This window comes from Ochotona princeps, chromosome 22 (assembly GCF_030435755.1).
Source record: "Ochotona princeps isolate mOchPri1 chromosome 22, mOchPri1.hap1, whole genome shotgun sequence".
Lineage (NCBI taxonomy): Eukaryota > Metazoa > Chordata > Mammalia > Lagomorpha > Ochotonidae > Ochotona > Ochotona princeps.
This window is the reverse complement of record NC_080853.1, coordinates 7,909,059-7,936,779: the sequence shown is the minus strand read 5'-3', so window position 1 is coordinate 7,936,779 and position 27,721 is coordinate 7,909,059. Positions and strand designations below refer to the sequence as shown.

General features: G+C 55.2%; 1 protein-coding gene across 2 annotated transcripts; it reads right to left on the bottom strand.

The window, feature by feature from the left end:
- Window positions 1-27,721, bottom strand: PTGIS (prostaglandin I2 synthase). 2 transcript variants are annotated; one of them, XM_058679391.1, is made up of 10 exons: window positions 27,479-27,721; window positions 18,506-18,629; window positions 17,044-17,222; window positions 14,259-14,393; window positions 12,586-12,737; window positions 8,160-8,341; window positions 5,401-5,560; window positions 3,930-4,111; window positions 2,526-2,677; window positions 1-1,057 (listed from the first exon to the last, which is right to left on the bottom strand). In XM_058679391.1, exons 2-10 carry the CDS (start codon window positions 18,533-18,535, stop codon window positions 913-915), a joined length of 1,317 nt encoding a protein of 438 aa, XP_058535374.1. In that variant the 5' UTR covers window positions 18,536-18,629; window positions 27,479-27,721; the 3' UTR covers window positions 1-912. The 2 variants fall into 2 exon arrangements, with proteins under 2 accessions (XP_058535374.1, XP_004585948.2); XM_004585891.2 differs by lacking the exon at window positions 27,479-27,721 and adding an exon at window positions 26,999-27,392.

Here is a 27,721-nt window from a genome sequence, read left to right as displayed (position 1 = left end):
TGCAGAAACAGAGCAAAACAAAACCCCAGTGAGCCAGACAGCAAGCTTCAGAGACCCTTGCCAAGGGCAGCCTGGTATGACCCAATCTTCCAAGTGATCAAGAGAAGCGGGGCCCTTTGAATTGAGTCTCCCACCAAGGATGATGCGACGTGAACTTCGGCAACTGTTTCTCACACAGAACAGCTGGTGCCTGCGCTAGAAGCCCCCAGTCCCACAGCCTTTTCTAGCCTGGCCAGAAGTCTCTGGAGCCCTAAGGTGCCTTGCAGCCACCCTGTTGGGGGCCCTCCTCCCACAGGGCCCAGGGAATGTCCCTCCCAACTGGTGTTGATAATCGCAGGACACAGCTATGCTTCCCAGAGTTCAATGCTGGGAGGGTGTTTTTCTTTTCCTCACCCTGCAGGCACCGGCCTGGAGACCCCACCCACCTGCCTGCACTTTCTCCAGCACTCGTGGGAAGGGAATATAAGGGCGGCATCTGGCAAATGGGACGCCTGGGAAAGCAACTGTTTGAAGGGAGTGCCATGATCAGGAACATGCTGCCGAGTTTCAACTGGCCTCTCCGTGGCCAACAGCTGCCTGAAGGGCCGAGGATGGCACCACACAGTTGTCAGGGATGTTGAGGGCCTGGCAGTGAGGACTTCCATCTGCTTATGTGGCTCTTGCCAGTGAGAGGAGGATGCTGGTGGCAGAAGACGCCCGACCTGGGTGTACAGGTGCAACACCGAGTCCTCAGGGCTGCACACACGTTTCCTGCATTCATCTTTTCTCAGAGTTCTCTCTTTCCCCTCCCCTGGGTTCTGCTTCTTGAGAGAAAAGCAGGGAAAAACGGTGGGCGGCACCTGCTTCCAGATCCAGGGCAGCCAGCATGGTGGGAGACAGGGCAGTCCCGCATCAGGTGACCGCAGGCATATCTCAGGGCCGGAAGCGGTAGCGCACAGGGACCTCGTGCTCTGGCTGCAGCAGGCCGAAGCCATACCTGCTAAGGTCGAACTCGGGCACCTCCACATCGGCGTCAAGAAGCTCCAGGTCAAAGTGCAGCAGCACTAGGGACACAAATCTGCAAAGAGATGGTGGCATTGGTGGCGGCGATGGAGTGGGGGAGGGCGTCCGTCTGGAATAGGGGGCCGGCACCCCTGGCAGCTACTGGGTGGCTTTGCTCGGCTCCCTTCCATATTTGCTGGACTCACTGAGGTCAGGCAGCCCTGGGTAAATTCAGGCTCGGGGGCTGTGGTGGGTATCACTGCCACACATGGGTGGGATTCCTCTGGCTGGCAGCCTGCAGACTTCACATTGAGAAGCCATGGAACCTGGCCCCAGAGGCTCTTTGGGGAGGGAGGAGCCCCCAATCCCACAGATGATGCAGGGTGGAAGGCAGCTCAACCACAGCTGCCTTAGCCTGGGCTCTTAAAGCAGCCGGCCGAGCGCTGCAACTCATCCAAGCCCTCAAGCCCACACTCAGCCCCCACCTCTTTCTTGAGCTCCTGGAAGCCTTTGGGTGTCTTTGTGGGGTCAGAAGCAGGCCCTGGGTCTCTCCAGATCTTTCCTGACATTGGTGAGAACGCTGCACCACACACCGGCCTTCAATAAGACAAGTGTGCTCTACTGCCACCTGCAGGAACGCTGTCATCATGCCATGTGTGCCACGCCGCAGGGCCCATGGTGTCGTCACTGTCCCCAGCCAGCTGGGGCCAGCTCCCTGCATGGTCTCTCTCCTGCCCCTGCCAGTGCTTCTACAGGTCACGAGAACACCCGCACCCTGCCACCGTGTCCCACCCATCCACCTGACCCAAGAAGACTGGTTTGGGCTCCACTCCCACAACAGGTGGGCCCTGAGGAAACTACGTGAGGTGCGCAGAGCTGCTTGGCTCTGGTCAGCCTGTGGGGGCCGGGAGCCTCAAGCATCCTCCTCCTAGGCCCCCAGAGCCTTCATCCCCAGGGTCACAGACAGATTAGACTGGGCGTTCTGCCATGTGCCCTGTCCTCTCTAGCCCAGGTTCGCCGTCAGCTGTAGCAAGGAGATGTGGGTTTTAATCACATCCCAGGAGTGTCAGGACGAGATGAATCTTACTTAACCTACTGCCCAGCTCACGGTATACATCTGATGCACATGACATATTATTATGAACATGCAGCTATTATGCTAAGCAGATAGGTATATTTGCCGTGGTTAGCTGAACACATGTCCACATTTGGGTGGGAATGACCCACTGCCAGATCAGATCATTTCACATGAAACCAGCAATCTGGCTTTTATGTGAACTCTTGCAGTTTTTAGGTTGGCATGCATTTTGGAAAAAAAAAACACAAAGAGATAGATCTGTGGGCTGGACAGGCTCCCCAGATGGCCACGGGGCGGCTCAACCCTAAACCACTCTCCAGGCTGCACCTCGGGTTGTCGGGTGGGCATGCCAACCACAGGGAGGAGAAGCAGCCAGCCGGCCCCCACTCACTGCCCAGCCCTGCCCACTAGGCCCCACCCCACCCCAGGCTCCACCCTGACCCCACATCCCACCAGCCCCACGCACTGTTTGATGCTGTTAGTGGCAAAGGTCCGTCCCAGGCACTGGTTGTGCCCTGCTCCCCAGGGCAGGCTGTAGTTCTTCAGGCGTTTTCCGTCCTTGTAAAAGTCTTTCTTCATTGAGCCATCAGGGTTCAGGAATCGGTTGTACTTAAATGCCTAAAACAGTCAGAAGACTGGTTTGGGCTCCACTCCCACAACAGGTGGGCCCTGAGGAAACTACGTGAGGCTGCTTCTCCCCATCTGGTTAATGGAAGGCGTAGGGCCGAGGAAGCGTGAAGGCCAACCAAGAGCTGTGAGTTCTGGCAAGGAGAGGCCTCCTGTGGCTGGCTGTGCAGCGACACAGGCAGTTCCCTTAGATGCTGTTTGATCTCAAATTGCACGGATCTGTCTGCATGTGAGTGTGTTCCGGGTATGACAACTCCAAGGGCACACGCTAAACCAAGCTTCAAGAATTCTTCAGGTACTTTGTCTTTGGAGACAAAGGGACATAACTTTTTTTTTTTTACTTTTAAATGTATGTTTTTTAACCTCCATTTTATGATAAGTATATATTGTTCTGTTAATGTACAACACATTTTTTTTTAAGAGAGAATGCCAGTTGCCTTTAGTTAGACTGCAGAGTGGTAAGGCTAGCATTGCCTTTGAGCCCAGGGATTGACTAGGAGTGAAAAGATGGTAAAAGATAGGAATGGACCAGTGGGTCAATTGGTGGCAGGTGGATGGATGAGTGGATGGAGTAGGCAGGTGGATGGATGGAAGGATGGATGGGGTGGTGAGCTGACGGACAGATGAATGAATGGATTTGTGTATAGTCTATGGTCATACCACCATGAACGCGCCTGATCTCGTCTCATCTTGGATTTGTGTATATATGGGTAAATGACTGTATCAGTGATGGATGGATGAACGGATGGAGGAGATGTGTGGATCGATGCATAGAGTGGTACGTGGATGGATGGATGGATGGACATGGGAGTAGATGGGTAGATGAGCTGATGGACAGATGAATGAATGGATGTACGCATGCATGGATAGAAAGATGACTGTCAGTGATGGGTAAACGCATGGGATAGGTGGGGGTTGGGCAATGACTGGATGAGCATGTGGTATGGGACCTAGATTACTATCTGGTAAACATCCAATGGGCAAAGTGTTGAAACCCTTGGGTACAGGACAATCAGTGGTCACTGTCAGGCACTTGGAAGGCCTTTTCGTCACCTTCTCTCATTTGGTCATCCTGTCCACCCTATGAAGCAGCAGGTGTGGCCATCAGGCCCATATTATAAATGAGGCAGCAGACACGGGGAGGCGGCACTGGGTGACACAGCCTGGGCGGTCACATGGCAAGCAGACAGAGGCAGGCCTGCCCCCTTCACTGCCCCTCATGTGCCAGGCACCCTGCACTTACCTCTGGGTCTGGGTAGATCTCTGGGTCCCTCTGGGGGCTCAGGAACGGAAAGAGAAGGAGGCGGTCACCACGTCGCAGGGCGAATTCCCGCCCATCTGCCAAGGGCAAGGCCATGTCCGTCACGACCTCACGGGTGATGAAGGGCGCAGCCGTGAGCCTGAGGCTCTCGCTCAGTACGCTGTCTGCATGGGGCGGGAGCAAGGGAGAGTCAGTGAGTCGCCCTCTCACCTGCTCTGAAGCTACCCCTGCCCTCATTGCACAAGGGAAGATAAGCAGCTCAGAGAGGCAGCAGGACTTGCCCATGGTCACACAAGGGGGGGCGGGGAAGCAATGAGATGTGGTCTTTGGGGTCCATCAAAGACTACCCAACATGAGGGGCTCTGGGCCTGACTCTGAGAGAAGCTGGGAGGGAAGGTGGGAGTCTGGGAGTTCAGGAGCTGGGGAGGAAGCGGGGCCATGAACAGCAGTGACTTCCACCAGCCCAGCACACTCTCCTCTTTGGGCAGGAGCTCCTTGATTCTCCCCAGGAGGGACCAGCCCTCCCACCCCCAGGGACCAGGGCTGTCCATACTTTCAGCTGCTGGGGCGGGGCTCTGACCCAGCCAATCTCAGCAGCCTTCTGAGCCCCAGGATTCATTCAGGATGGGGCATGCAACCCAAGGAGAACCAATGAGATGCATCCTTGGGACTCGGAGGGAATGGCACGAGAGGGACGTCCTCCTCCGGGTCCAGGGCAGTCGGCCTCAAGCTGCTGGCAGCTGGAGACAGGGTCTGAACCAATGTGAGTCTTGGTGACATTGTTCAAGCGCCTAGATCCACCTGTGCCTGAAGGAAACACCCCTGAACTTCCTAGTGACACTGTCTAAATAGTCCCCTGTCCTGGACCCACCATGATGGCTCAACTGACTAATCTTCCCCTTGCAAATGCCAGGATTCCATATGAGCGCTAGTCGTGTTCTGGCTGCTCTACTTCCTATCCAGCTCCCTGCCAGTGGCCTGGGAAAGCAATAGAGGATGGCCCAAAGCCCTTGGGCCCCTGCACCTGCATGGGAAATCCAGAAATCCAGAAAAAGCTCCTAGCTCCTGGCTTCAGATTGGCTTGGCTCCAGCCGTTGCGGCCATTTGCACAGTGAACCAGTGGGTGGAAGATGTTTTTCTCTGTCTTTCCTTCTCTCTGTAAATCTGCCTTTCCAATAAAAAATAAATCTTAATAATACATATTTTTAAAGTCCCTGTCCTGTTCAGCACATTTTTAAGTTGGCTTTTCTGTCACCTGCAACCAGAAGTCTGTGGAGACCATGAGCCCGGACAGAGGCCATGGGTGTGGAGTTGCTGAGTCGGGATGGGGTGAGGCAGGGCTCAGGGGGACAGTTGGATCCCGGAGGGCAGGAGTCCCTGTGAGGGGCGGGGCTGTGGGGCACCCCTAAAGGCCCAGTCCTGGGGGCTGTCTTGGAGGATTAGCCTGTCTCACCAAGCACAGGCATGTTGTCTAGAACCTTCTGTGGAAGGGCGGTCCTCTGCGAGACTGGCTGCTCCAGGCTTCGCTCGAGCTCACTGCGGACGGCAGCCAGGGCCTCGGGGTTCTTGAGCAGGAAAAGCAGCAGCCAGAAGGCGGCAGGTCCCATGTTCCCCTGCAAAGGGAAGGAGCCGGTTAGGCCACGAGGGAGCAGAAAGGAGCGCTCTGTGCCGTGGACACAGCCCTGGCTGAAGCCCAGGGCACGGTTGAGGCAGCCCCGGCTCTCAAGCCTGCCAGTAGCAGCTGGCTTTGACAAATGGAAGGAGGCAGGATGAGGAGAACAGAGGTTGAAAGTCAAGGCCCTACAAGAGCTCATGAGTTTTCCCCTGCCCAGGAGCCCAAGAAGTAGACGAGACTTGGGGAGCACAGCCCAGTGGGTGAGACCAGAGCTAACTGGCATGCACCACCGAGTATTGCTGAGTGGCTGCTATGCCACAGCAGCTGGCTGGCACATCGTCTACAGCTCTGCTTTCAAGCACAGTCATCCTTAATGCAGTCCAAGAGGCAAAATTTCCTTCCGGGCTTCGTGTGTGACAATGCTCTTGGCCCCTTTGACGAATAACTGGGGGAGTGAATGGTGCGTGTGTGTGTGTGTGTGTGTGTGTGTGTGTGTGTGGCAAAGCAGTACGGATCACGGATGACCACGGGAGCCATCCATTTTTCGGACAAAGATCATTCTGCACTTCCTAACAGATTAAATAAACAGGGAAGCGTCTGCCGCCTCTGCCTCCGATGCATGCGCCCTCGCTGAACATCCCTAGACCCGTTTCAGCCTCAGCTGCTCGGCGTTCACCAGTGGTCCGGATGTGGGGGGAATCACAACTAGCTTCGGTGTGAGAGAAGGCCTTTGTCTACCAGAGCTGGCTGCCCTGTCCACGTGAGTCATTAGAGCATGACACCATCATTCAATGCTGCTGATGCAGTCATTTTGTAACCGACATAACTGCACATGGGCAGGAGGGCGCAGGTGAGCCACGGCAGGGAGGGGTCAGAACAAACACTTGCAAGCAGGACCCATGTTCGTCAGCAGGAGATCATGGCCAACGAGAGGACCCTGCGGTGGCCACAGGAAGTAGTGCTGCCTGGACTGACCTGCCTGGGCTAGCTCTGTAATTTCTTTATCTACAATGATTTTGCAATAAAAGCCAAAGCTAAGCCAGTGCAGCTCTTATTCTTCCTACATCCTCTTTACAGAGTGAGACAGACACCCGGGAAGAGAAGCGGTGGCTGGTTCAAGGTCGCCAGGCAGCGGCAAAGCCGGAACTCCACCCTGGTGTGTGCCTGGTGCTGAGGCCGCCCCCTCATTCAGCTGAGCTGGGGTGCAGATGAAGGGAAACCCACAGCCCCAGCATGCCCCGCCACAGGCCTTTCCAGGACCACGAGGAGGTGAGCAGGGTGAAGGCAAGGCAGGCACGGGCAGGGAAGAAAGAAATGTGACAGCTGGGGCGCCTCTTGACAGCTGACAGCACGCACGTGGACAGAGCAGAGCAGCAGACCACCTGCTGCCTGGCCACTCGGGGCTGGAGGGAAGCCTGTCCTGCGTGGACCCCCTTCTGCCCCTCAGCCCACCTCCTCCCTACTTCTCAAAGCCACCTCCACCCCTTCCCAGACCTCAACTCCCAGCCTGGAGGATTCTCACGCCCACCCCCACGTCCTCATGGGGGACCCTGCCTCTACCCTGACTCTCCTCTACTTACAGTCCTCGGGCGTTCCCACTTCACCCAAAGACAAGTCCAGGCCTTGGCTGATGGGGACCTGCCTGGGTCCTGTGGTCTCTTCCTTCAGCTTTGCTCTACCTTGGGCCATTCCTAAACACCTGGCACACCCCACCCCCGGGCCTTTGCACCGGCTGTCTCCCCAGAATGGAACACTGTCCCCGTGTCTCCCGCAAGTTCCCAAGTCTAGCACCAAGAGGCCTCCCCTCCTCCACCAGGAGACCCCCTGGATCTCTCAGCTCCCAGCCCTGTTTTCTATCCTGCACATCAGCACCTCCAGTCTCTCATGCCTGTTCCTTTCCCCGCTGCCCCCTTGCCTCCCATGACCAAAGCAGGGAGCAACGTGAGGCAGGGCCTTGGAGGCTGGGAGTGAGCCCTCAGCATCTCAGTGATTCCTCTAAGCCACAGTCTGCACGTCTCAGTGTCAAAGTCGCGAAAACCCATGAAGGGCACAGAAATGGTTCCAGGCTCTAGAGAACAAAAGAGACAGAGTGAGTAGACGTAATACGTGACCCTGGACAAGATGCTAAGCCAAGAGGTACAAGAGGAGATGCCTGGGACAAGGGACAAAACAGAATGATGGTCCTGAATATGCAGTAATCATCCTGACACTGTTTCTTGTTCTGTCGTCTCCTGGGAGATGTCCACAGAAGAGACGGAGCCTAGAGCCTGGCTGTCGGCAGCGCGTTCCCGGTTACCCAGCATAGTCACCCCCAAGGGGGACAGGGACAAGGCAAACGGCAGTCAGTGTTCACCAGTGAGGACCCTGGTGAAGCCTTGAGAGAAATTCACAAAGCTGCTCCTGAAACTCCTCTGCAACCTAATACATTTTCCCAAAGGAAAAGCAAAGGCCATTGCATGGATGCTGTGTTCCTGGGGCAGACGGCAGCCACACCTGCCCCTACTCACATACAAGCTCACACATATGCTTGCAGTGTTTGGTCACACACACAGACACACACACGTGCTCTCACGAGCACAGCACATGTCCACGCCCACCTGTGTGGCCCAGAGCTGCAGCACCAGGGCCCGTGCCTGCATCTTATCTGACACGCCCATCTCCTGCAGGTGCAGCAGGTAGCTTTCCAGCCAGCTGCTCCGCTGAGCTCGGGTGGCCAGCGTGGTTGGGGACAGCAGCTTCCACAGGCGACTTTTGACGCTGCACACAAGGTCCTTATCCCCTGCAGGGATGAAACACACAGGAGGAGAGTTTCAGATTCCCCCCCCCCCCCCGGCCCCAAATCTGGGGCCACCTGGCCCTGACCTCTCGGGAAGTCACAGCTGCCGCGGGGCTCTCTTTAACTGCTCTCCCCACCACACTCCCTGCTTCCTAAAGAAAGCACCCGGCTGAATGGCCTAAGGTCCCCAGAGGGCCAATTTTCTTCTGAAATACATTTACTTTTTAAAACATGGGGGAGGCATAAACAATGCATACACATGGTCAGTAACAAAAGGAAATTGTTGTATCGTAAAATTAATTTTAAAAAAGAAAAGTAAAAAAAAACCAACCTGTAATTCAAATGGAAATAATGTAAAAAGTAAATTTATTTCCACCCTATCCCTACTGTCTCCAAAGCAAAATCCTCTCTCTCTCTCTCTCTCTCTCTCTCTCTCACTGTAAAACCACGTCACTGGGGGGCGGGGTTACAGCCAGTCTGCACCTTGCTCTCCTCTCGGCATAGATTTCTTCCTATCCAGAACACTGCATTCTGCTTCCCAGCTGCATAGTTTGCCTTTATATGGATATACGTCTGATAATCCCTCCCGGTGGACATTCATGTCATTTCCAGTGTCACTGTTCCGAGCAACACGACACTGAGGACCTTTGCCTATTTGCACACGTGTGCAGGCATCTGAGCAGGATAACGGCCCAGAAATGAAAGGGTGGGAACAAAGGATGTGCCCAAAGAGGCTGCAGGCCTCACCGTCTCTCCTTCTCATCCCCAACCTCTCATCCCAAAACGTGGCCAACTTTGTCCCCATGCCTCTGGTCCCAGCCCCAAATCCAACACCGGCTCCTCAACACCGCCACCTGCTGCCCACACTGGGAAACACAACCCTCCCACATGGAGCCCCAGGGGGCGAGGAAGACATGGAAGTTACCCAGACACCTACCCAGGCTGCCCAGGGTCTCCCAGCCCGGGACAGCGCAAGAGGGAAACCCGACAGTCCCTGGAGAAGCGCGAGGACACGGCAGGTACTTCCTACGCACAGGGATTTTGTAAAGTTTCTGTTTTGTGTCTAAGACAAATGGTTTAATTTCTGAGTGTGGGTTTCCTGATCAGCAAGGCCAAACTAACCTCCCGGAAGGGAAGACAGGATTCCTGAAGGCAAAGAGTTACCTCCAAAAGGATCACACAGACAGGGCTAGAAGAAATGCAAACGGCTGCTTCATTACTGCAGTCAGGGAAAGCCCTGGAAAGCCACACCCCCCTTGATGCTTGGATTTAAAGGCTGGTAAGCGTGTGTTGACAAGGTTGTAGGAAATGCACATTAAAACAGTGTGTCACCAGCCTCTGCCCATAAGATTGGCACACGAGAAGACAGGTAACATCTGGTGGGACAATGCAGACTCCTTAGACCTGGGGAGGTGTACGAATCACACGAATCGCTCGGTAGTGAGAGAAATGGTGTGGCAAAAAGCTAACAGAAAATCTGTGTATGGCCTTTGACCCTCCTCTAGGAAGCTGTCAGGGAGAAATAAAACTAGTAGATGCTAGACTAGGTAGAAGCACAACGCAACAGTATAATAGCAAAAGAAGAGAGCAAAGAAGCCCCGGCGGCGTGGCCTAGCGGCTAAAAGTCCTTGCCTTGAACGCACTGGGATCCCATAAGGACACTGGTTCTAACCCCGGTGGTCCCACTTCCCATCCAGCTCCCTGCTTGTGGCCTGGGAAAGCAGTGGAGGACGGCCCAAAGCCTTGGGACCCTGCGCCCACGTGGGAGACCTGGAGGAAGTTCCAGGGTCCTAGCTTCAGATTGGCTCAGCTCCGGTCATTGTGGTCACTTGGGGAATGAATCATCGGACGGAAGATCTTCCTCTCTGTCTCTCCTCCTCTCTGTATATTTGCCTTTCCAATAAAAATAAATAAATCTTTAAAAAAAAGAAGTAAAGAATCCAGTTTACCAAAGTCTAGCAAAGCCAGCAAGCTAGGAGGATATCTGCATGTTTGTTCCATTTCGCCTCCTGCAGCTCTGCTGGTCCCTGTTATTGCCTGAGTCGTTTTTATCATTGATTTTCTAGGGTTTGCCAGGTCCGGGATCAGACCATCTGCAAACAGGGATGGTTTTCTTTCTTTACCCATTCTTATCTCTGTCATTGATTTCTCTTGTTGAACAGCACAGGCTAATTCCTGTAAAAGACTTGATGCTAACCAAGGACCATGGGGTACAGTTAGAAAATCTCCATGTTGCAAATATTAGATAGAATCTCTCGTCCTAAACACGCAGAGACAGATATACAATGCATTTGTTTCTATTTGTGAGAACATAGAAAATAGTGTGTGTGTGTGTGTGTGTGTGTGTGTGTGTGTGTGTGTGTGTTGGGGGGTGTTGTGGGGGTGCTGTGTGTTGGTGGGCTAAGCCACAGCTTGTGATGCCAAAATCCCCTGTTGGAGCACTGCTTCAAGTTCTGATTATTCTGTTTCCCTCCAGCTCCCTGCAAACACGCCTGGGGAGGCAGCAGGAGGTGGTCCAAGTGCTTGGACCCCTGCCACCCACGTGGGACCCCTGGATGGGGTTCCTGGCTCCTGGCCCCTGGCTTTTGCATCCATTTGGGGGAATAAACCAGTAGCTCACAGGTCTGTGCACGTGTGAGCAGGCAACCATGGGCTTCCAGGGAGCTGGGCTTGGGCGAGCAGATACTGTTACTTCGGGGAGCTGGGCTTGGGCGAGCAGATACTGTTACTTCGGGGAGCTGGGCTTGGGCGAGCAGATACTGTTACTTCGTGCCTCTGGAATAGTAATGGCAACATTCTGCTTCTTTCACAGTGACTGTTCACCTGTGCTTCTTGTTAAAGCAGGTAGGAATAAGGGGGCCCACAAAGAAGCGCTTTGAACCCTGAACTCCAAAGAGCTTAAGCTGGTCTGGCGCACAGCAGCCCTCGGCAAACAGTGTTCTCTGTTCTCTCAGAAAACAGTCACTCTCTGAGGAAGATCCTACCACTCTGCCCATTCTACAGATGAGATCACTGAGGCAGAGACAGACCACACAGATGCGAGGAGGTGGAATTAGAAAACCACCTCAAGCCTCTAGACCACCAGAGCCCGAGTCGGCCTTAATCATTCCCTTCAGAGAGAGGTGCTGGGGCAGGAAGCAGTAACAGCCCCAGGTTACCAGCAAGGATGCAAACAGCAGCGAGCACAGCAAGCCTCTGCTGCAAGAACTTGCACCCTCGACACACACGCTCCGCTCAGCTTTCTCACAACACTCAGCAATGGGAGATTTGATTTCACATGGACCCTGTGAGGCTCAGAACACACCTTATTAACCAAGACCCCTACCTACCCCCAGGGGACCCTTCTCCATAGGGAAGTCTCAGACGCAGTGGTCCAGGAGCCCCACGGCGCCGGGACACAGAATCCGTACCAACACCAAGTCCTCTCTATGGACCCAAAAGCAAGTGGGATAGAATTTTGCTCCACGCTGATGTGGAAATGCTCAGTGAGGCTCTTCACGACAGGGTACTTCTTCCTGCATGGCACATCTACGTCACAAGAGCACAGGACACTGCCTCCATTGGAGAGCAGTGGGCTTGTGACACCTGCATCGCCTGGAACGCCTGTTCAAGTCCCAGTTGCTACACTTGCAATCCAATTGGCTGCTTGTGTGCCTGGGAAGACAGCACAAGTGACTGCCATCCATTTGGGAGCCCTGGCTAGAGTTCTGGGCTCCTGCCTCCTGACTAGGGCCCAGCCACAGTCTTTGTGGCCACTCGGGGGAGTGAACCAGTGAAAGCAAGGTTTCTCTCTGTCTGTTCCTCTGTCACTCTGCCTTTCAAATAAATAAATCTTTTTTTTTAAAGTGCAAAGTTGCGTATTTAAAAAGAAGACAACAGACAATTCTGCACCTGTGTGCGTAGTTACCTGCTTAGAGAAAGTTCTGCCAGGATCTACTCCAAGCTAACAACACTGGCTACCTCTGTGGAGGAGGATGTTTGGTTGGGCGGGGGAAGCAAGTAGAAAAGTCTTTCATTGTTTTACAATAAGCATGAACAACATGCAAAAATGATAAGGCACACACACCCATGATTCTCATGTCCCGCTCTGTGCTGGCTCAGAAATTCTAGCTCTGGTCTAAGTCCTGTTTTCCCAGCAACAGGAATCCTACCACGTCCCAGGCATCCCATGGTCCTCCTGCCCATGTTGTGTCTGATGGCTGTCTGGGGAGGCCCCACCAGTCCCCGGGGACCTGCACGGAGCTTACCTGCCGACAGGGAGCCTCGAGCCAGTTTGGGGAGCAGCAGGTCGAGCTGGCGGAAGGTGTGGAAGACTTCGGCCGAGTGGGTGCGGTCCTGAGTCTGGCTCTGCTCGGTGCGTGGTGAAGCCTCCACTCCGTACAGGGTCAGGTAGCCGGCCCTGGCGACAGCAACAGCAGCCCGTGGGCCTCCCTGGACGCTCGCGGCCACACCCTCATGGAGGCCCAAGTGCTTCTTCCTTCATTCGTTTCCCTGAAGTACTCCTGCTATTCCTGCTGGTGCTAGACTGCTCAGTGGACAGTCAGGCATGAACATGGATGACAGCTGGATGTGGTCGGCAGGGGGACCACGGATGGCTGGTTAGACTCTTACTCTGGGAACCCAGAGATTGGGAGAGAATGGTGGGCGTTATGCTTCCAACCTCAGAGCCCTCCAGGCCACAACTCCTGTTCCCTGCTTTCTCCCAGAGCTCCCTTACGCAACCTAAGCCTCCATGCCGGCAGGGTCGGGGAGCTCACACCTGCCCACCCACACAGGACTGAGCGCAGCTCCGCGCCCAACCCAGCCAGGAAGGCATCCTCCCCGGGCGTGGTTAGCAGCAGCACGTGTAGCCCCTAGAGGGCGCTCGGCGCCGCAGGGAAAACCAGCGTGGGCCGGAGGAGCTGCGGGGGGCGAGGTGGGAGCATGGGTGGAGATGGGAACATGGGCGATGCCAGGGGTGCCAGGGAGCAGTACTCCCCGCGAGGGGCAGAAGCGGCCAGGAGTGTGCCGCGGGGTGAGGGGCGGCAGAAGCACCTGCTGTCCGCAGATGCTCCACCCTCATCTCACCCCTGCCTCTCAGCCTCCCACCCGATGTCTCTCCCTTTGCACGCGGACATGAGGTAGCCGCAGTCCTTGGGAGTCTGGGAGATGCTTCTAGACCCTTCCAGGACCAGACCAGTGACAGCCTTGGCTGCTGTCTGTGAGCTCCAGTGTGCGAGGAGAGGAAGGGGCCTCATTTCCACACACAGGGGTTCATGGCTGGCTCTGCAAACTCGGGAGCCAGCCCTGCGCCAACTCAGCTAGGGACCCCGGGGCAAATGACTTAGGCGCTACTGAGCCTCGGTGTTCTCTTCTGTCAAATGGGTGTGGACAGAAGCAGGTCAGGGAGCGGTCAGTGAGTCACACCCAGTCTTCAGCCTGGAGTCCTTGTCCATCTGGCTGCAACAGCCCCTGGATGCTGGCCCTCCATTGCAGGGACTCCTCCATCATGTTGGTCCCTCTCCGTTTCCCCCTGGAGGCGCAGCTTTGTGAGTGCCCATTCCCACTGCATTCCACAATGGGAGGCAGAACAGCCCATCTCTAGTCCAAATTGACAAGGTTAGGGTCTTAGATTGGTCACTCCCCCTGCCCTAGTCCTGTCTGCGTGGTCTGTGAAACCCCAAAGTGGGGAAACCACGGGACACGGTGGTCTCTGCTTCCTCTGCTCCCACTCCACATGACCTGAGGCCTGTGTCCACTGGTGTCTCCTTAGCAAGTCCCAGCTGCTCGGGGTCGGGGGTAGGGAGACGCGTGTGCCGACAGGGACACCATATCTCCTAATAGCCTTTGCCCCAGGCCTTCCAGGCCACCTCCCCCACCCGCCAACCCTGTGCAGCCCTGGCCCTGCAACTGGTGACTAGCCTAGAGCCAGCGAGCTCACCTGAGCAGAGAGCTGTAGGCGAACTCGAGCAGCCCCGTCTGATGCCAGCCGCCACCTGCATCGCCCAGCAGGACTGTGCGGAGGTTGCTGTCCATGGCCTCTGTGAGCGCCTGCAGGTCTCTGTGGAGCAGAGTCCTAAGGCAGGGAACCATGAATGTGAGCGATCGGCTTCCCAAGGCACATGCCTCCCCATCTCCCCACCCGCCACAGACACCTCTCCTCCAAAGCTGCCGACAACCAGGCCTGAAGGAGGCTGGCTTAACCAAGATGACGCCTTCAGCACCATCATCGCCAGTCACGGGCAGCAGTTACCGTTTGCCATGCTAAGTGTCATTATCTCATTCCCTCTTCGGATAAATCTAAGGGGTAATCGTTGCTCTTACGACACTGACTTTACAAACGGACAAACTTGGGCTCAGAGAGGAAAGTGATCTGCTCCAGGCCACACAGCCTGGAAGTGGACGGTGGGCAATGACAGATCCTTCCAACTGCACGGACTGACTCTGCACTGGGATCATTCGCCCTACCTGGGAAGGAAGGAGCCAGTTCTCTCCCTGCAGTGGAAAGCTGGGAGACCTTCCTGATGCTGAACTCCTGGGATTGAGGACTCGACTAGGAGACGTGAAAGAAAGGAACCCAGGCTCTCCCAGCTCTTGTGCATAGAGCGAGACCAGCAAGGGATCCATCCTACCATCACAGGGTGGAGCACAGCGCCACCTGGTGGCCACAGCAAGAACAGTGGTGTGCTCCAGCTCTTTCACCACCTGCTGACTGGGAGAAGGATGGATCCCTGAGTTAGCCTGAGATGCTTGGATAATTCACCTGGGAAATCTCTCAGAGGAGATACGTGAATTCCCAGGAAATAGTGGCTTTTGGACGTTCATGTTGAGCACTGGCAAATAAATAAGAGACATGATCCACGTGAACTCATGTGACGTGAAGGGTTTGGCACATTGCAAGTGCTCCATAGACAGGTGCGGGCATTGGGACTGACCCTGACCCAGCTGCTCCGCTTACTCCACTCCAAACACCGGTCCTCAGTGGAGACAACAGCTCTCAACAAAGGTGGAGGCCATGTCTGAGAGCCCTCACACAAGCTCGTGAGGAATTTCTAGACATTCTTGGAGCCAACACTGAGGACAGCAGAGTCCTCCCAGGGGATGGGGACTCCCTGTGTCTCCAGGGAGCCAGCCTGGGACAGGAGAAGACAGGACACCCAGGCTCAGTGACACCCACCGGCCAATGTGTGCACTCCACATGCGCCTGGCACCTTGGCTTCTATTGTCCTGCCACAGAGAAGTTTCTTGATACTCTTGCTAACACCCTGGGTTCTTCCTGCACACAGATCACTGAAGATCACCTGGGCCTGTGAGCTCTGTGGGCTCTGACTGGTCCCATAGCTCGGGCAGAGGAAAAAGGACGAAGGGGTCTGCAGGCCCAGGTTCAAATCCCAGCCCCGTCACTTATTAGCAGCAGACCTCAGGCAAGTCCCTTCATGTTCTTCATCCTTAGAATAAGAACAGAAATTCCCAACTCGAGGCTGATGCACAGGCATGCACACGCCCCTGTGAGGACCAGCATGTTGGTAGAGTGGAGTGAGCTGGCACCTGTGAAGTCCACACTGGACCACAGGTTCAAGTCCCAGCTGCTCCACTTCCAGTCTAGCTCCCTGCTGATGCATCTGGAAAAGCAGTAGAAAATGTCCCCACGTCCCTGGCCCCTGACACTCCTGTGGGAGACCCAGAGGGAATTTTGGGCTCCTGGCTTTACCTTGGCCATTGTGGCCATGTGGGAAGTGAACCAGCAGATAGAAGATCTAACTTTAAAATAGATAAATCTTAGGAAGTGAAAGCTTTCAAACACCTGCCTGTGGCAGGCATGGGCAGGGGAGGGGCGAGGTGGTCATCACCAGGCTGCCCCTGCATCCAGGCCAGTGACAAGGTACAGAAGGCCCTCAGATGTCAGCTGAATGAGTGCAGAGCTAATGTCTCCTCCTTTTAAAAGTCACCTTAAACAATATCCATTTAATTAACGTATTTGAAAATCCAAAAGAGAGCCAGACAGAGATCCCCCATCGCCCATCCCCTGGTTCATTCCCCAGAGGGCTGCAGCAGTGGGACAAGGACCACAGAATTCCGTCCTGGCCTCCCACATGGGTGGCAGGGACCCACGTAACTGTGCCATCACCTGCTGCCTCCCGGGATGCACGTTAGCAGGAAGCTGGAACTGGAAGCAGAGCTGGGGCTGGAACCCAGGTGCTCTGCCACAGGACGCGGGTGCCCTGAGGAGTCTCCCGAGTGCTGCACCAAATGCTGGCCCCTCGCAAGTCATCTAGGCGATCCAATTGCTCCTTGCTCAGTGGGTGTCCGAGGGCAGTCACATCTCTGAACCCACGTCCTCAGCTGTGTAATGGGGCTGCACGTCACACAGCCTCCTGAGCTGGGAAGGCCAACGAGCCACTGTGTGATTCTGGGCCTCGAGAAAGGACTCAGAAAAGTCATTCCTACCTATTTGCCTTCATTCGATAGGTAAGGAAACAGACTCAGGGGGTGGGAACTGAAGGGATTTGAACCTGGGTCTGGCTTCATCTAACTGCTCACGCTAACATCAAGGGTGCCTCCTGCAAGGATCAGCTACAGGGATCAAAGTATTCTTGGAGTGTTGGATTGCTCTGTTTTTATCTTCGCAAACAGAATGTTCCTACTGGATACCTGCACTGGATGCAAGAGAGCCCTCAGGACTTGGCCTACCCGGACAGCAGCAGGCACCATCCCCCCGCACTCACGGTTTCATCCTGGCCTTCTCATCGCTGGGGTTGTAATGGGGCAGCTGCACGTCAAAAATCCTCTCCATGAGAAAGGTGGCGTAGGCGTGGAAGTCCAGCCTGGTGCGAGGCTCCCACACCACCGTGTCGTAGGAGTGCGGGTCCAGGAGGACGGTGACATACCTGCCTCCCACCAGCACCTGCGGAGAGCCAACAGCGCCAGAGCGAGGGGTGTCACTGTGAGAAACAGCCGCTTTCGCTGGTCATGCTCCCCACGGGCCAGACACTGAGCAGACAGCACGGCCTTGCCTTCCCCTCTCCACCACCCTGCAGGGTAGGTACCATCACTTGCCCATTTATAGCTAAACTTGTGAGGCTCAGAGAAGACCCCCAAGCTGAGAAGTGAGTGGCAAAGCAGCTGGCATCGGGTCTCAGTGCTTTACCAAACACTCCCTCTCAGGCAGCCATCTTGGTTGTCTTGGATGGACAGATGGACAGATAGATGGAAGGATGGATGGATGGATGCAAGTGACAGAAAGAAGGAAATGAGAGGAGAGGAGAGGAGAAGAGAGGAGAGGAAAGCAGGGATGAGGAGGGGAGAGGAGAGGAGAGGAGAAGAGAGGAGAGGAGGGAGAGGAGAGGAAGGACATAGCTAGCTGACTGGCTTCTCAGTAAACCCTGTGGGTACAATGACCGGGGGGGGGAGTGGAAAGATGGATCAATGAATCTATCTTGAATGGAAAGATGGGTGAGGTTAGGAATTTGGTTAGGAACTGAATGTATGAATGAGTGTTCAGGACATGGATGACAGGTGCTACGTGATCTTGAGCAAACCGTCTGAAGGATGGATGGAAGTCAGAGGCTTGGCAGGTGGAGGAAGGGGTGACAGTTGTTTGAGTGGATGTTGGAGGGATGTAGGGACAGAGTGGACAGACATCAGAGATTGAGTGTATTCACAGCTCAGTGTCCATCTGAGTAACAGATACACAGGTGCAACCAACTGGATGGGTACTGGGTGCATGGTGGACAGAGGATATTCGATGAGTAGAGAGCTGCTGGACCAGAGCCCAGGGAGATGGTGGATGGAGGTGTGATGGACGTGCAATGAATGAAGAAACAAAGGAAGGATGCTGGGCAGATACTGTGAAAAAGGCTGGAAGAGTGGATGTTAGACAGACAGGTGGATGTGGGACAGACGGGAGTTGAACAGTTGGATGGAGATCCACTGAATGGATGTGTAAGTCCTGGACAGACATTGAAGCAGGCATAGCTTGAAGTCATGAAGAGGACAGGGGAGTGTGCGGGGCAAGGACACCGAGAAGCACTGGAGGTACAGTGCGTAGACAGGAAGTTGGCTGGAGCAGGGCACAGAGGGTGGGCGGGCAGACTGGTGCCCAGGCGGCTGCGCAAGGCCTCAGTGCACCTCCGCTGTGCGCCCAGCTGCTAACTTCCCTCCCAACGAGGGGGCACACGCGGTACATACAGTAAAGATGTCCCCATGCTTCTCCTTCATCCGTGCCAGGAAGCCGGCGGCATCCTTCCCGAACTCCAAGGCATGACCCAGCCAAGGAATGGTGCCGGTATCCAGAGGGGGCTCACCAGGTCGCCTGCGGAAGCCAGTGGGGGTCACTACCTTGATCAAGCAAGGAAGGGGAGGGCACAGCGGGAGGGGGCATCTGGGCAGCGGGAGCAGGGATGGCATCTCAGGAGCGTCTGCTGAAGAGGCTCAGTATGCGGTGCCTTGTTTCACAGCAATAAGAGTCCCAAAATGCGCCAACTTGAACACGCTTGAACACCCCACCCCCGGCCAAGCCTCATCCCACCCCCACCAGCTGTGTGAGGGAGGGGCTATTCAAGGACCACAAAACAGGCTTTGTTTTTTTTTTTAATTTTTTAAAAAGATTTGTTTATTTTATTACAAAGTCAGATATACAGAGAGGAGGAGAGACAGAGGAAGATCTTCCATCCAATGATTCACTCCCCAAGTGAGCCGCAACGGCCAGTGCGCGCCGATCTGAAGCCGGGAACCAGGAACCTCCTCCGGGTCTCCCACACGGGTGCAGGGTCCCAAAGCATTGGGCCATCCTTGACTGCTTTCCCAGGCCACAGCAGGGAGCTGGATGGGAAGTGGAGCTGCCGGGATTAGAACCGGCACCCATATGGGATCCCGGTGCAGTCAAGGCGAGGACTTTATCCACTAGGCCATGCCGGGCCCCAAAACAGGCTTTGTAATACGCATCCCCAGGAGACCCTAAACCCCAAGATAAAACCCTTGTGGGCTTTTTTTGTTATTATTGTTTATTTTCATCTTATTTGAAATGTAGAGAGTCAGACAAGGAGGAATCTTTCATCTGCTGGTTCACTCGCCAAATGCCCCCATCAGCCAGGACTGGGCCAGGCTAAGTCAGAAACCAAGGGCTCCCACGTGGGTAGCAGGGTCTCAGGTGCTGGGCCAGCACCTGCTCTTCCCAGGGTATGCACTATAGGAAGCTGGATCAGCAGCCAGGATGGGGGCGTGAACCAGTCTTGCAATACAGGAAGCAGCGGTCCCCAGTGATGTAGTAAGCTATTACACCCAACACCCATCCAAGACCCATGCTACAGTGAGCTGTCAGAGCCACGGGCATCTGCCGAACAAATGAGTCAGTCAGTGAGTCATCACAGGGCTTCTCACTCAGATTTCATCCACTCGCCAGCGACCTGCTCCGGGAATGGGGAAGAGGGACTCACGTACCAAGAAGGGAGCAAACAAGCAAACAAAAGCAAAATAAAAAGTACCAATGTTGTGGCACAATGAGTAAAGCCATCATTGACAGTGCTGGCATTCCATCTAGACTCTGGTTCAAGTCTCGGCTGCTTCACTACCCATCAAGCTCCCTGTTGATGTGCCTGAGCAGGTAGCAAACAACGGTCCAAGTCCTTGGGCTCCTGAACCCATGTGGGAGACACGGAAGAAGCTTCTGGCTCCTGGCTTCCACCTGGCCCTGCCCCAGCCATTGTGGACATTTGGGAGTGAACCAGTGGATGGAACATATCATTCTTTGTATCTTTGCTGTTCAAATAAATAAAATAAATCTTATATATATAGAAAAAGCAAAACTCTGTCAGGGAGTCAAAACCACCATAAGAAAACAAGGAAACTCAACCTCAAAAAGATAAACATCCCAAGTTGAAAAATATACAAATTTGAACACTCTCCAAAGCAGATTCGCAAACGGCCAATACAAAGATGCTCTAGCCCCTGCGGAAATGCGAACTCAAACCACTGTGAGGCGCCGCTTTGTCCACGAGGGTGGCCCCAACAGAAATGAAAGACAAGCATGATGGCCAGGATGTGGAGTACCCAGAACCCTGGACACCGCTGGGGGATCTGTGGGACGATGTAGCTGCATGGGAGCCAGAGCGGCCACTCCTCTAAGCCTGGATCCCTACCTGTAACCCCTGCCCCCTCCCCCGTGCTAAAGCACGGCAAACACAAGTCCTTGCACACAGCACTGCTCACACTGCTACAGCATGCGGAGGAGCTGGACATGGACACAGCCATGCCCAACCTCAGAGCCACGGGTGCATACCCCACACCGCTGCGTATTGCTCGCTCACCCAAAGAAACAAGGGCTGAGTCATACAATCGCACGACGCACCCTCAACACGCGATACCAAATGACAGGAGCCAGACACAAGGGCTGCCCACGTGTGTGGCCTTCCTCCAGAGCAGGCAGCTGCACAGACACGGGACAGTGGCACAGGAGGAGAGGCAACAGAGAGGGACTGCTCTTGGGGAATGGCTTCTTTCAGGAGTGATAAAAAAAACCATGTGGCATAAGAGCATCCTGATGCTTACACAACCCCGTGAGTATACTGAAAACCGCAGCATCGCACGCTCTCACAAGAGCATTTTTGTTCAGGATTTATTTGAAAGGCAAAGTTACAGAGCAAGGAGAGAGCTCCTCTCAGCCACTGATGTACGGCTTAAATGCCTGCAATAGGGTAAGGGTTAGGCCAGGGTGAGGGTTAGGCCAGGGTGAGGGTTAGGCCAGGAGACCTGGCACTCCATCTTCCATTTGTTTTCTGAGGCCCTAAGCAGGGAGCTGGGTCAGAAGCGGAAAGCGGCACATGAACCAGCTACCATTTTCAGTGCTGACATTGCAAGCAGCAGCTTAACCCACCACACCACAAAGCCCCAGTAGAGTGACCTATTAGACATGCAAATTCTGTCTCATTGAAGAAAAAAGAAGGGAGAGGTAAGACAGTGTGGGGGATAATTTACAGAAGGTGGCCAAAGAGGGGCTCTGTGGGGTGAGAAGGGGCATTCTGGAAGAGTGAGCACATGATGGACAGTGGGGACAGCAAGTGTCAAGGCCCTTGGGCACCAACATATTTGGGGAGGATTTCAAAGCAGTCTAAGTGGAAAACGTAGAGTTGAGAGGTGAGTGACAGTGTTGGAGGTAACCCCATGGACTACGAGGATCTGAAGGTCAAAGCGAGCGTTTTTTGTGCCAAGCATAAGGGAGGGGACTTGACGGGAGACCATGCTGACCACCAGAGTGCCACTGTGGGGGGAGCAGAAGCCCCACACTGACCAGACCTGGCACCCAACTCCCCCTTCCGAACTTGGGGGGCTTTGGCTCCTCAACCAGCACAGACTTTTTCCCCAGCTCCCCCCGTCACTGTGCCTCCTGCTCCCTTGGTGCCAGCCTGTGCAACACAAAGCTGAAAGGCAGGGCAGGTGATGGCCGGGGAGAATGCAGATGGCAGCAGCACCTGGGGGAGGCGTGGAGCGGGGGGGGGGGGGAGGTGTGTGTCAACCGCCACCACGCTTGCATGCTCCCCAATCTCAAAGAGGTGACCTGGGGACCAGAGATGGGCTACGGCTGTCTTCACCTCCTACAGCCCAAGTTAGGGGGGCTTCTCTAGAAGGCTCCTCGTGTTCTTGTGGCAGAGTGTGGCACTCTGAGGGGAGTAGCCTACGGGCCAGTGCGCGCCCATCTCCAGCCAGCCCAGATAAGAGCCCAGAAGACTGGACAGGGGGCATCAAGGCTTGCCTGACAGGCAGGAGGGCCTAGTGACCTGAGCACCACATTTCTGGCTCCCAATCCCAGTCTTGCTTCTTGCTGGCTGTGTGCCTTGGTTCCTCTAGCCTCTAGTTTCCTATCTGTCAAATGGGTGTACCAACCAGCTACTGACCGCACGGGGCTGCAGTGGGGAGAGAAGGGGTGACCGCGCACTTAACAGAGCATCTGGCACCTACTAGCAACCACAGTGCAGCTGGGGAGCCGGGCCAATGAGACTCCCCAAGGTGCCAGTCACTGAGTGCCAGCTATCTGACCGGTGTTCTGCTTGCTGGCCAATATTCATGCGTTCCTGACTGTGGGAGGACTGCACTAATAAGCACTTGACTTTCCTTAACGCACTTTACCTTCCGGGGAGGGGGCTATTACTGCTAGGCCCACTTTCCAGAGGCAGACGCTGAGGCACAGAGGTGTGGAGCCCACTGCCAAAGGCTTTCTAACCCCTTTGGGTACAGCTCTAGATGCTGCCCCTGCCCCAAGCCATACCCGGCCCCCCAATGGTCTGTGTCCCCGTTGGCAGGCGGGGACACTGAGAGGCAGCTGGGCCTCAGCTCCTTGCAACTTTTCCGGGAGCGGGAGAGGCTTTCTTTTCTTGCCCTTTATCCCCAGGAGCCGATGTTATTTCTGGCAGCTTTTCTCTTTCCCTGGCTAAATCCTGAGGAGATGCCAACAAAGGCAGGAAACTGGGAGCCAGGAGCCTGTCCCCTTATACTCCCACCCTTACCCCGATAGGGCTGGTGACTCCCTCCACCCCTTCAACCCAGGTCCAGGCCACATTCCAGGGTGACTGCGTGGCGGCTAGCAGGCCCAGAGGAGGCTATTTCAGGGTTTGCGGTCTCCGGCCTGACACTCTCACTTCTTGGGGCCCTGCCAGCTTAGGGTGGGGAGACGTCGGACTTGACCCAGGCACGCTCAGACATCTGTTTCAACTCTCCCCCCCTGGAGTTCAATCCCAGGGCCTGGAGTCCTCTTTGAAAAGCACCTACTTCGCATGCTCAGACCTCACTGCCAGCCCTGCCACCTGCTCTGTGCTGTTATTACTCCCAGTCCTCTGCAAACCTGGGGGCAGGGCCTCCCTGGAGGCTGACAGGTCAGACAGGATGAGCCCAAGGCCACCAGAGAGCAGCACCCGCTTCCAGGAGTTGCTAAGAGGATCACAAGAGCCAACTCCAGGCCACAGCACCTGCCACCCAGAGTGGTGGCACTCCTCAGTGCTGCTGGTCGGCGGCAGGGGAGGGGGCACTGTACAGTCTTGCAACTCCACCACGTTGAGCCAGGTCAGCCTAAGCTCCAGCCCAACACGCATTCCCCGGCCTTCCCCCAGGGCCTCCAGGGTTACTGCTCTTTTTCTGGGCCTCCCACATCTGTCTCCCAGATTATAACCCATACAGCAGCTGGCAACGTGTTCCTCTGACCTGCTTATCCATGGTGCCAGCCTCAATTGCTCCCTTTCTGTGACAGAGGGGACCCATAGTAAGGTTTAGAAAGGGCATTGTCGTCTACGACCATATCACCCTGAACACGCCCGATCTCGTGTGATCTCGGAAGCTAAGCGGGGTCAGCCCGAGAGGTGGAGTTGCAACGTGGTGGTTAGTACTTGGATGGGAGAAAGAGCATTGTCCCAGAGTCTGGGTTGTTAGACCTACCTAGTCTTCACAAGAAATCAGCAGTTCCTGTGTGTGGGATTCCCTAGTTCCCCCAACACCCCCCACCCCAGGGGCGCAATCCCACTGTGGATGGCCATCTATAACTGCCCCCCTGTGCCCAAGAATCCCACATCCCACACAAGAGCTGGCGTTGCCCTGGAGTCCCCAGGCATTCCTACTTGGTGTCGCTTCCAATTCTGGTCTCCCAGCAAAGGGGCCTTCAACCAGGAAACCCCCTGCACCTGCCACACAACAGCAAGGCATTCGCAGGTGAGGGCTGGAGAGGCTGGCTCCAGGCCCAGGTGAGGAAGATCCAGCAAGCAAGAAGGATGCTTCTGACCCCCTTGTGGCCAAGCATTAGCCCCAGCAGCTCACAAGTCAGATTCCCAGAACGCTTCCCTCTCCCAGGAGAAAGCAATTGCAGAACTGGTTGAACAAGTTGTGCAGTAATCAGAATCCTGAATCCTAGAAACTGGGGTTCTCTATTATTATTATTATTATTGTTATTATTATTATTATCATCATCATCATCATCGTTAGTCTCAGGATATTGGAACTGTGGGTGTCATGGGGTTTTTGACATGCATTTTGACATATTCAGCAATGAAAGAAGACATCTTTAAAACCTGCTTTCACAACTGTCCAGTCACAGTATGGGAGCATGGGAGTCCTTATTCTTTTCATCCTTTCCTTGATAATTAAACTTCTTCACAGTAAAAAAAAAAAATCCACGGTTTTGGTGTTGCAGGTAAAAAAAAAAAAAAAAAAAAAAAAAACAATGGCGAGCTGGCAGAAGCAGTGTTGTCTCCAAGGACAAGCATGACTTCACAAGTGGGCAAGATGTGAATATGACTCCTGAGGGACCATGGGCAAGACGCTAAACCTTTCCAAGCCTTGGCTACACGAGGCGGGCGATGAGGTCACCCCAAGGCTTGGTCAAGGGAAAGAAATGAGCCCCAGAGGTGGAACGCCTTGCTCGTCATGACCCAAATTGTGGTCAGCCTGTACGTAGCACCGGCGGGCACCTGCCTCCCTGGCCGACATTTGCTTGTCTCTCCTCCATAGGCTCCAGCTGGCAGCTCCAGCTCTTATTATTGAACATTTCAGGTTCTGTGATCCTGGCGTGGTCAGAGCATTCATCTAACGCATGCAGAGAGTCAGGATACTGTTTGCTGGGAATTAAGGATTCGTCCTGGGGCCTGTAGTAATGGTGAAGTGGGCTGGGCCACCACCTGTGATGCCAGCAGCCCAGTAAGGCACCAGTTCGAGTCCTGGCCACTCCACTTCCAGGCCAGCTCCCTGCTAATGCCTGGGAAAAGCAACAGAAGATGGTCTAGGTCATTTAGTCCCGTCGCCGACAAGAAACCAGGCTCCTAGCTCCGGCCTGGCCCAGACGTGGCTGGGTGGTCATTTGGGAAGTGAACTAACAGACCAAAGATGTCTTTCTCCCTGTCATTTGTCTTTCAAATAAATCTTGAAAAACCAGTTCTTGAAGTCCAGGGTTTGAATCCAGACAGACACTGAGCAGTGCCTGGCCTTTAGAAGCCAGGGTGACCAGAGACTACCCCGCCCTCACCCTCAAGCTGAGCTGGGGAAAGAAAATGAGATAATGGGGTCACAGTGGGGCCCAATGGAGTGCTCCTGAGTGGACAGAGCCTCCTCAAGCTTCCGGAACCCCATTCTCTCGGTTGTCCCCAATACTCACTTGCCGAGCTCCTAAGGCACTCAGTCCCAAAGACAAACTGGGTCAGCAGATCAGTCAATGGCATGAGCAAGCCAAAATAACATTAACTCTGCAAGCACCCCGTTTTGAACACCACGCAACTGAGGCAGAAACGGTTTCTCCACCTGTCCTAGGGGTCTCCACATGCCAAGAGCGCCCCCATCCCCGGCCACCCACGGCCCACTCAGTGGCCACACAGCCGCCCCAGCCCCACCAGGGCAATGCAGGCCACAGCAGGGACGCCGGAAACAGCAGAAAGGCCAGTGATGGGGACATAAGTGAAAGGAGAAAAGAGAAACTTAGCGATTTACTGAGGCTGTGGTGCGTCACCCAGACTGGACATCAGAACTAAGACCTGGCAGGAAACCGACCACTGGACAGCCTGGACACCCCTCTGCATGGTGTCCAGACCTGGGAGAGACAGCCCGTCCCTCCCCGGGACACGACCTGAGGCCGTTACCCCCTTCTCAGGCAGACGGCGGAATGTCTGGTTTTAAATTTCACCCGAAAAGCGGGTGGCGGTGGTGGAGACACACAGTGAACGTATTGTTCGAAAACTCAACTGACATGGTGTTTCGAAGCAAAAAGGCTCCCAGTGTCTCCAGATACATCCCCCCTCAAAATATGTGCGCGCCCCCTCTCTCTGTTACCCAGTTTCATGTCTATGAATACATCTAGGAGTACTTTGGAAAACCTCCGAGACAGAACACACACAGCAACAAAAGCAAGCAAGGGAAGCAGAAAGAAGATACTAATGGGAAACTCTTGAATTCCCACTCATGAGTGCTCCGAGAGCCAGCTTGCAGAACAACAGGACAGGCACAAATGCCCAGGGCACCCAGGAAGTAGGCGAGGGTGCCGCAGGAATGCTATGGGCTAACTTTGTAACTCTACTGTAAATCCCAAAGTAACCCAAAGTATATATATTTCAAAATCTGGCAAGTTCCACCCAAGCGGAGCCGCAGTCAGGCCAGGGAAGAAGGGAAGGGGACTGGGGCCAGCCAGGAGAGGCTCTTAACTTCAGTGGGACGGGATGTTTGTTTGAATTCAAATTCCACTATTCTACCCACAGTTCGGTTGTTTTTGAAAATCTTTTTATAAGAAGAAAAAGACCTAGTGCTCTCTGAGGCATAAGAGTTTGCCAGTTTGCTCCGAAATTGCAACGGACCCCATGGCTAGTCACGTGCAAGACCTTGTGCTCCCAGGGCCTCAATCCTCCCATCTGTGTAATGGGCAAAGCCGCCACATAGGACTGCAGAAGGCAGGGCTGGGCTGGACCCACGTGAAGCTTGCAGGTTCCACATGCTGTCCCTGCACCCACTCCTGACATCCACAGACTCTTACTGCCCAATCTCTTCTTCCGCGGGGTGTGTGTGTGTGTGTGGCGGCGCGTGGTTCCAGCCCCACGGGACTGATCCCTGTCCCCATATCTTCCCGCACCCCTCCTTCCCACCCTGAGCCTCCCTGGCAGGGCAGCTCGGCATAGCCCCCTCCTCCGGGAGGGTCCCAGGGCCTCCCGCGCCGAAGTAGACACTCACCGCGCGCGCCGGCGGCCCAGGAGTAGCAGCAGCAGCAGCGTCGCGGCCAGCAGGCCAAAGAGCAGCGCCCAGGGCATGGCAGCGGTGGACTTCCCGGCGGCAGCGCCGCGAGGGTCCCCAGGTAGCCCCGTGCGCCCCGCCCGCGCTCCGCCCCTGCCCGCCCCTCAGAGGTCTCCAGGGCTCGGCCCGCGCAGCAGGACCCCACCCCCGGGGCGGGGATGGAAAATGTGGGCCGCTGGACGGGCGAGGGGAGCAGAGAGGGAGAGGCGGAGAAGGGAGGTGAGGGACGTGGCGGGACAGGGGGCGCCGGGGAGGAGGGAAGAGAGGCAAAATACAGCGGAGGGACGGGAAGGAGGTCGGGGGAAGAGGGAAGGAATGGGGGAGGAGCTCAGGAGGGGCTTTGGCCCTAAGTCCAGCAGGTCCCACCCTGGTGATCCCGCAGTTTCCGCCGCCACCCCGCTCCCATCCCCAGTCCCAGACCTGGGGCTGGGCGGGGCTGGTGGCCGAGTTTGGAGCCTCTGTGGTCCCAGCGCGGCCTCCCAAGGGCCGCTCAGGACTCGCTGCCTGCGGCATCCTCAGCTGCTGTGAACCAGACCTCAGTGTGTGGTGATTTTTGCCCAGTTCCAGGACTGCCTGTCCCCTTTCACCTTTCCATCCCTAGGGGCAGTTTTGGGCAGGTGCAGTTTCTGAGCCACGTCTTGCTGTGGAGCCCAGTGGGTGTGA

Bases quoted from the DNA above. Each gene is read 5' to 3' on its own strand.
- PTGIS (XM_004585891.2), bottom strand. From the start codon at position 27,075: ATGCCCTGGGCGCTGCTCTTTGGCCTGCTGGCCGCGACGCTGCTGCTG. The intron at 14,394-17,043 runs GTGAGTGCGGGG...TCCCTGCCTTAG, and splicing joins GAGAAGGCCAGGATGAAACC to GACTCTGCTCCACAGAGACC. The intron at 5,561-8,159 runs GTGGGCGTGGAC...TTCCCTTTGCAG, and splicing joins TGCAGCTCTGGGCCACACAG to GGGAACATGGGACCTGCCGC.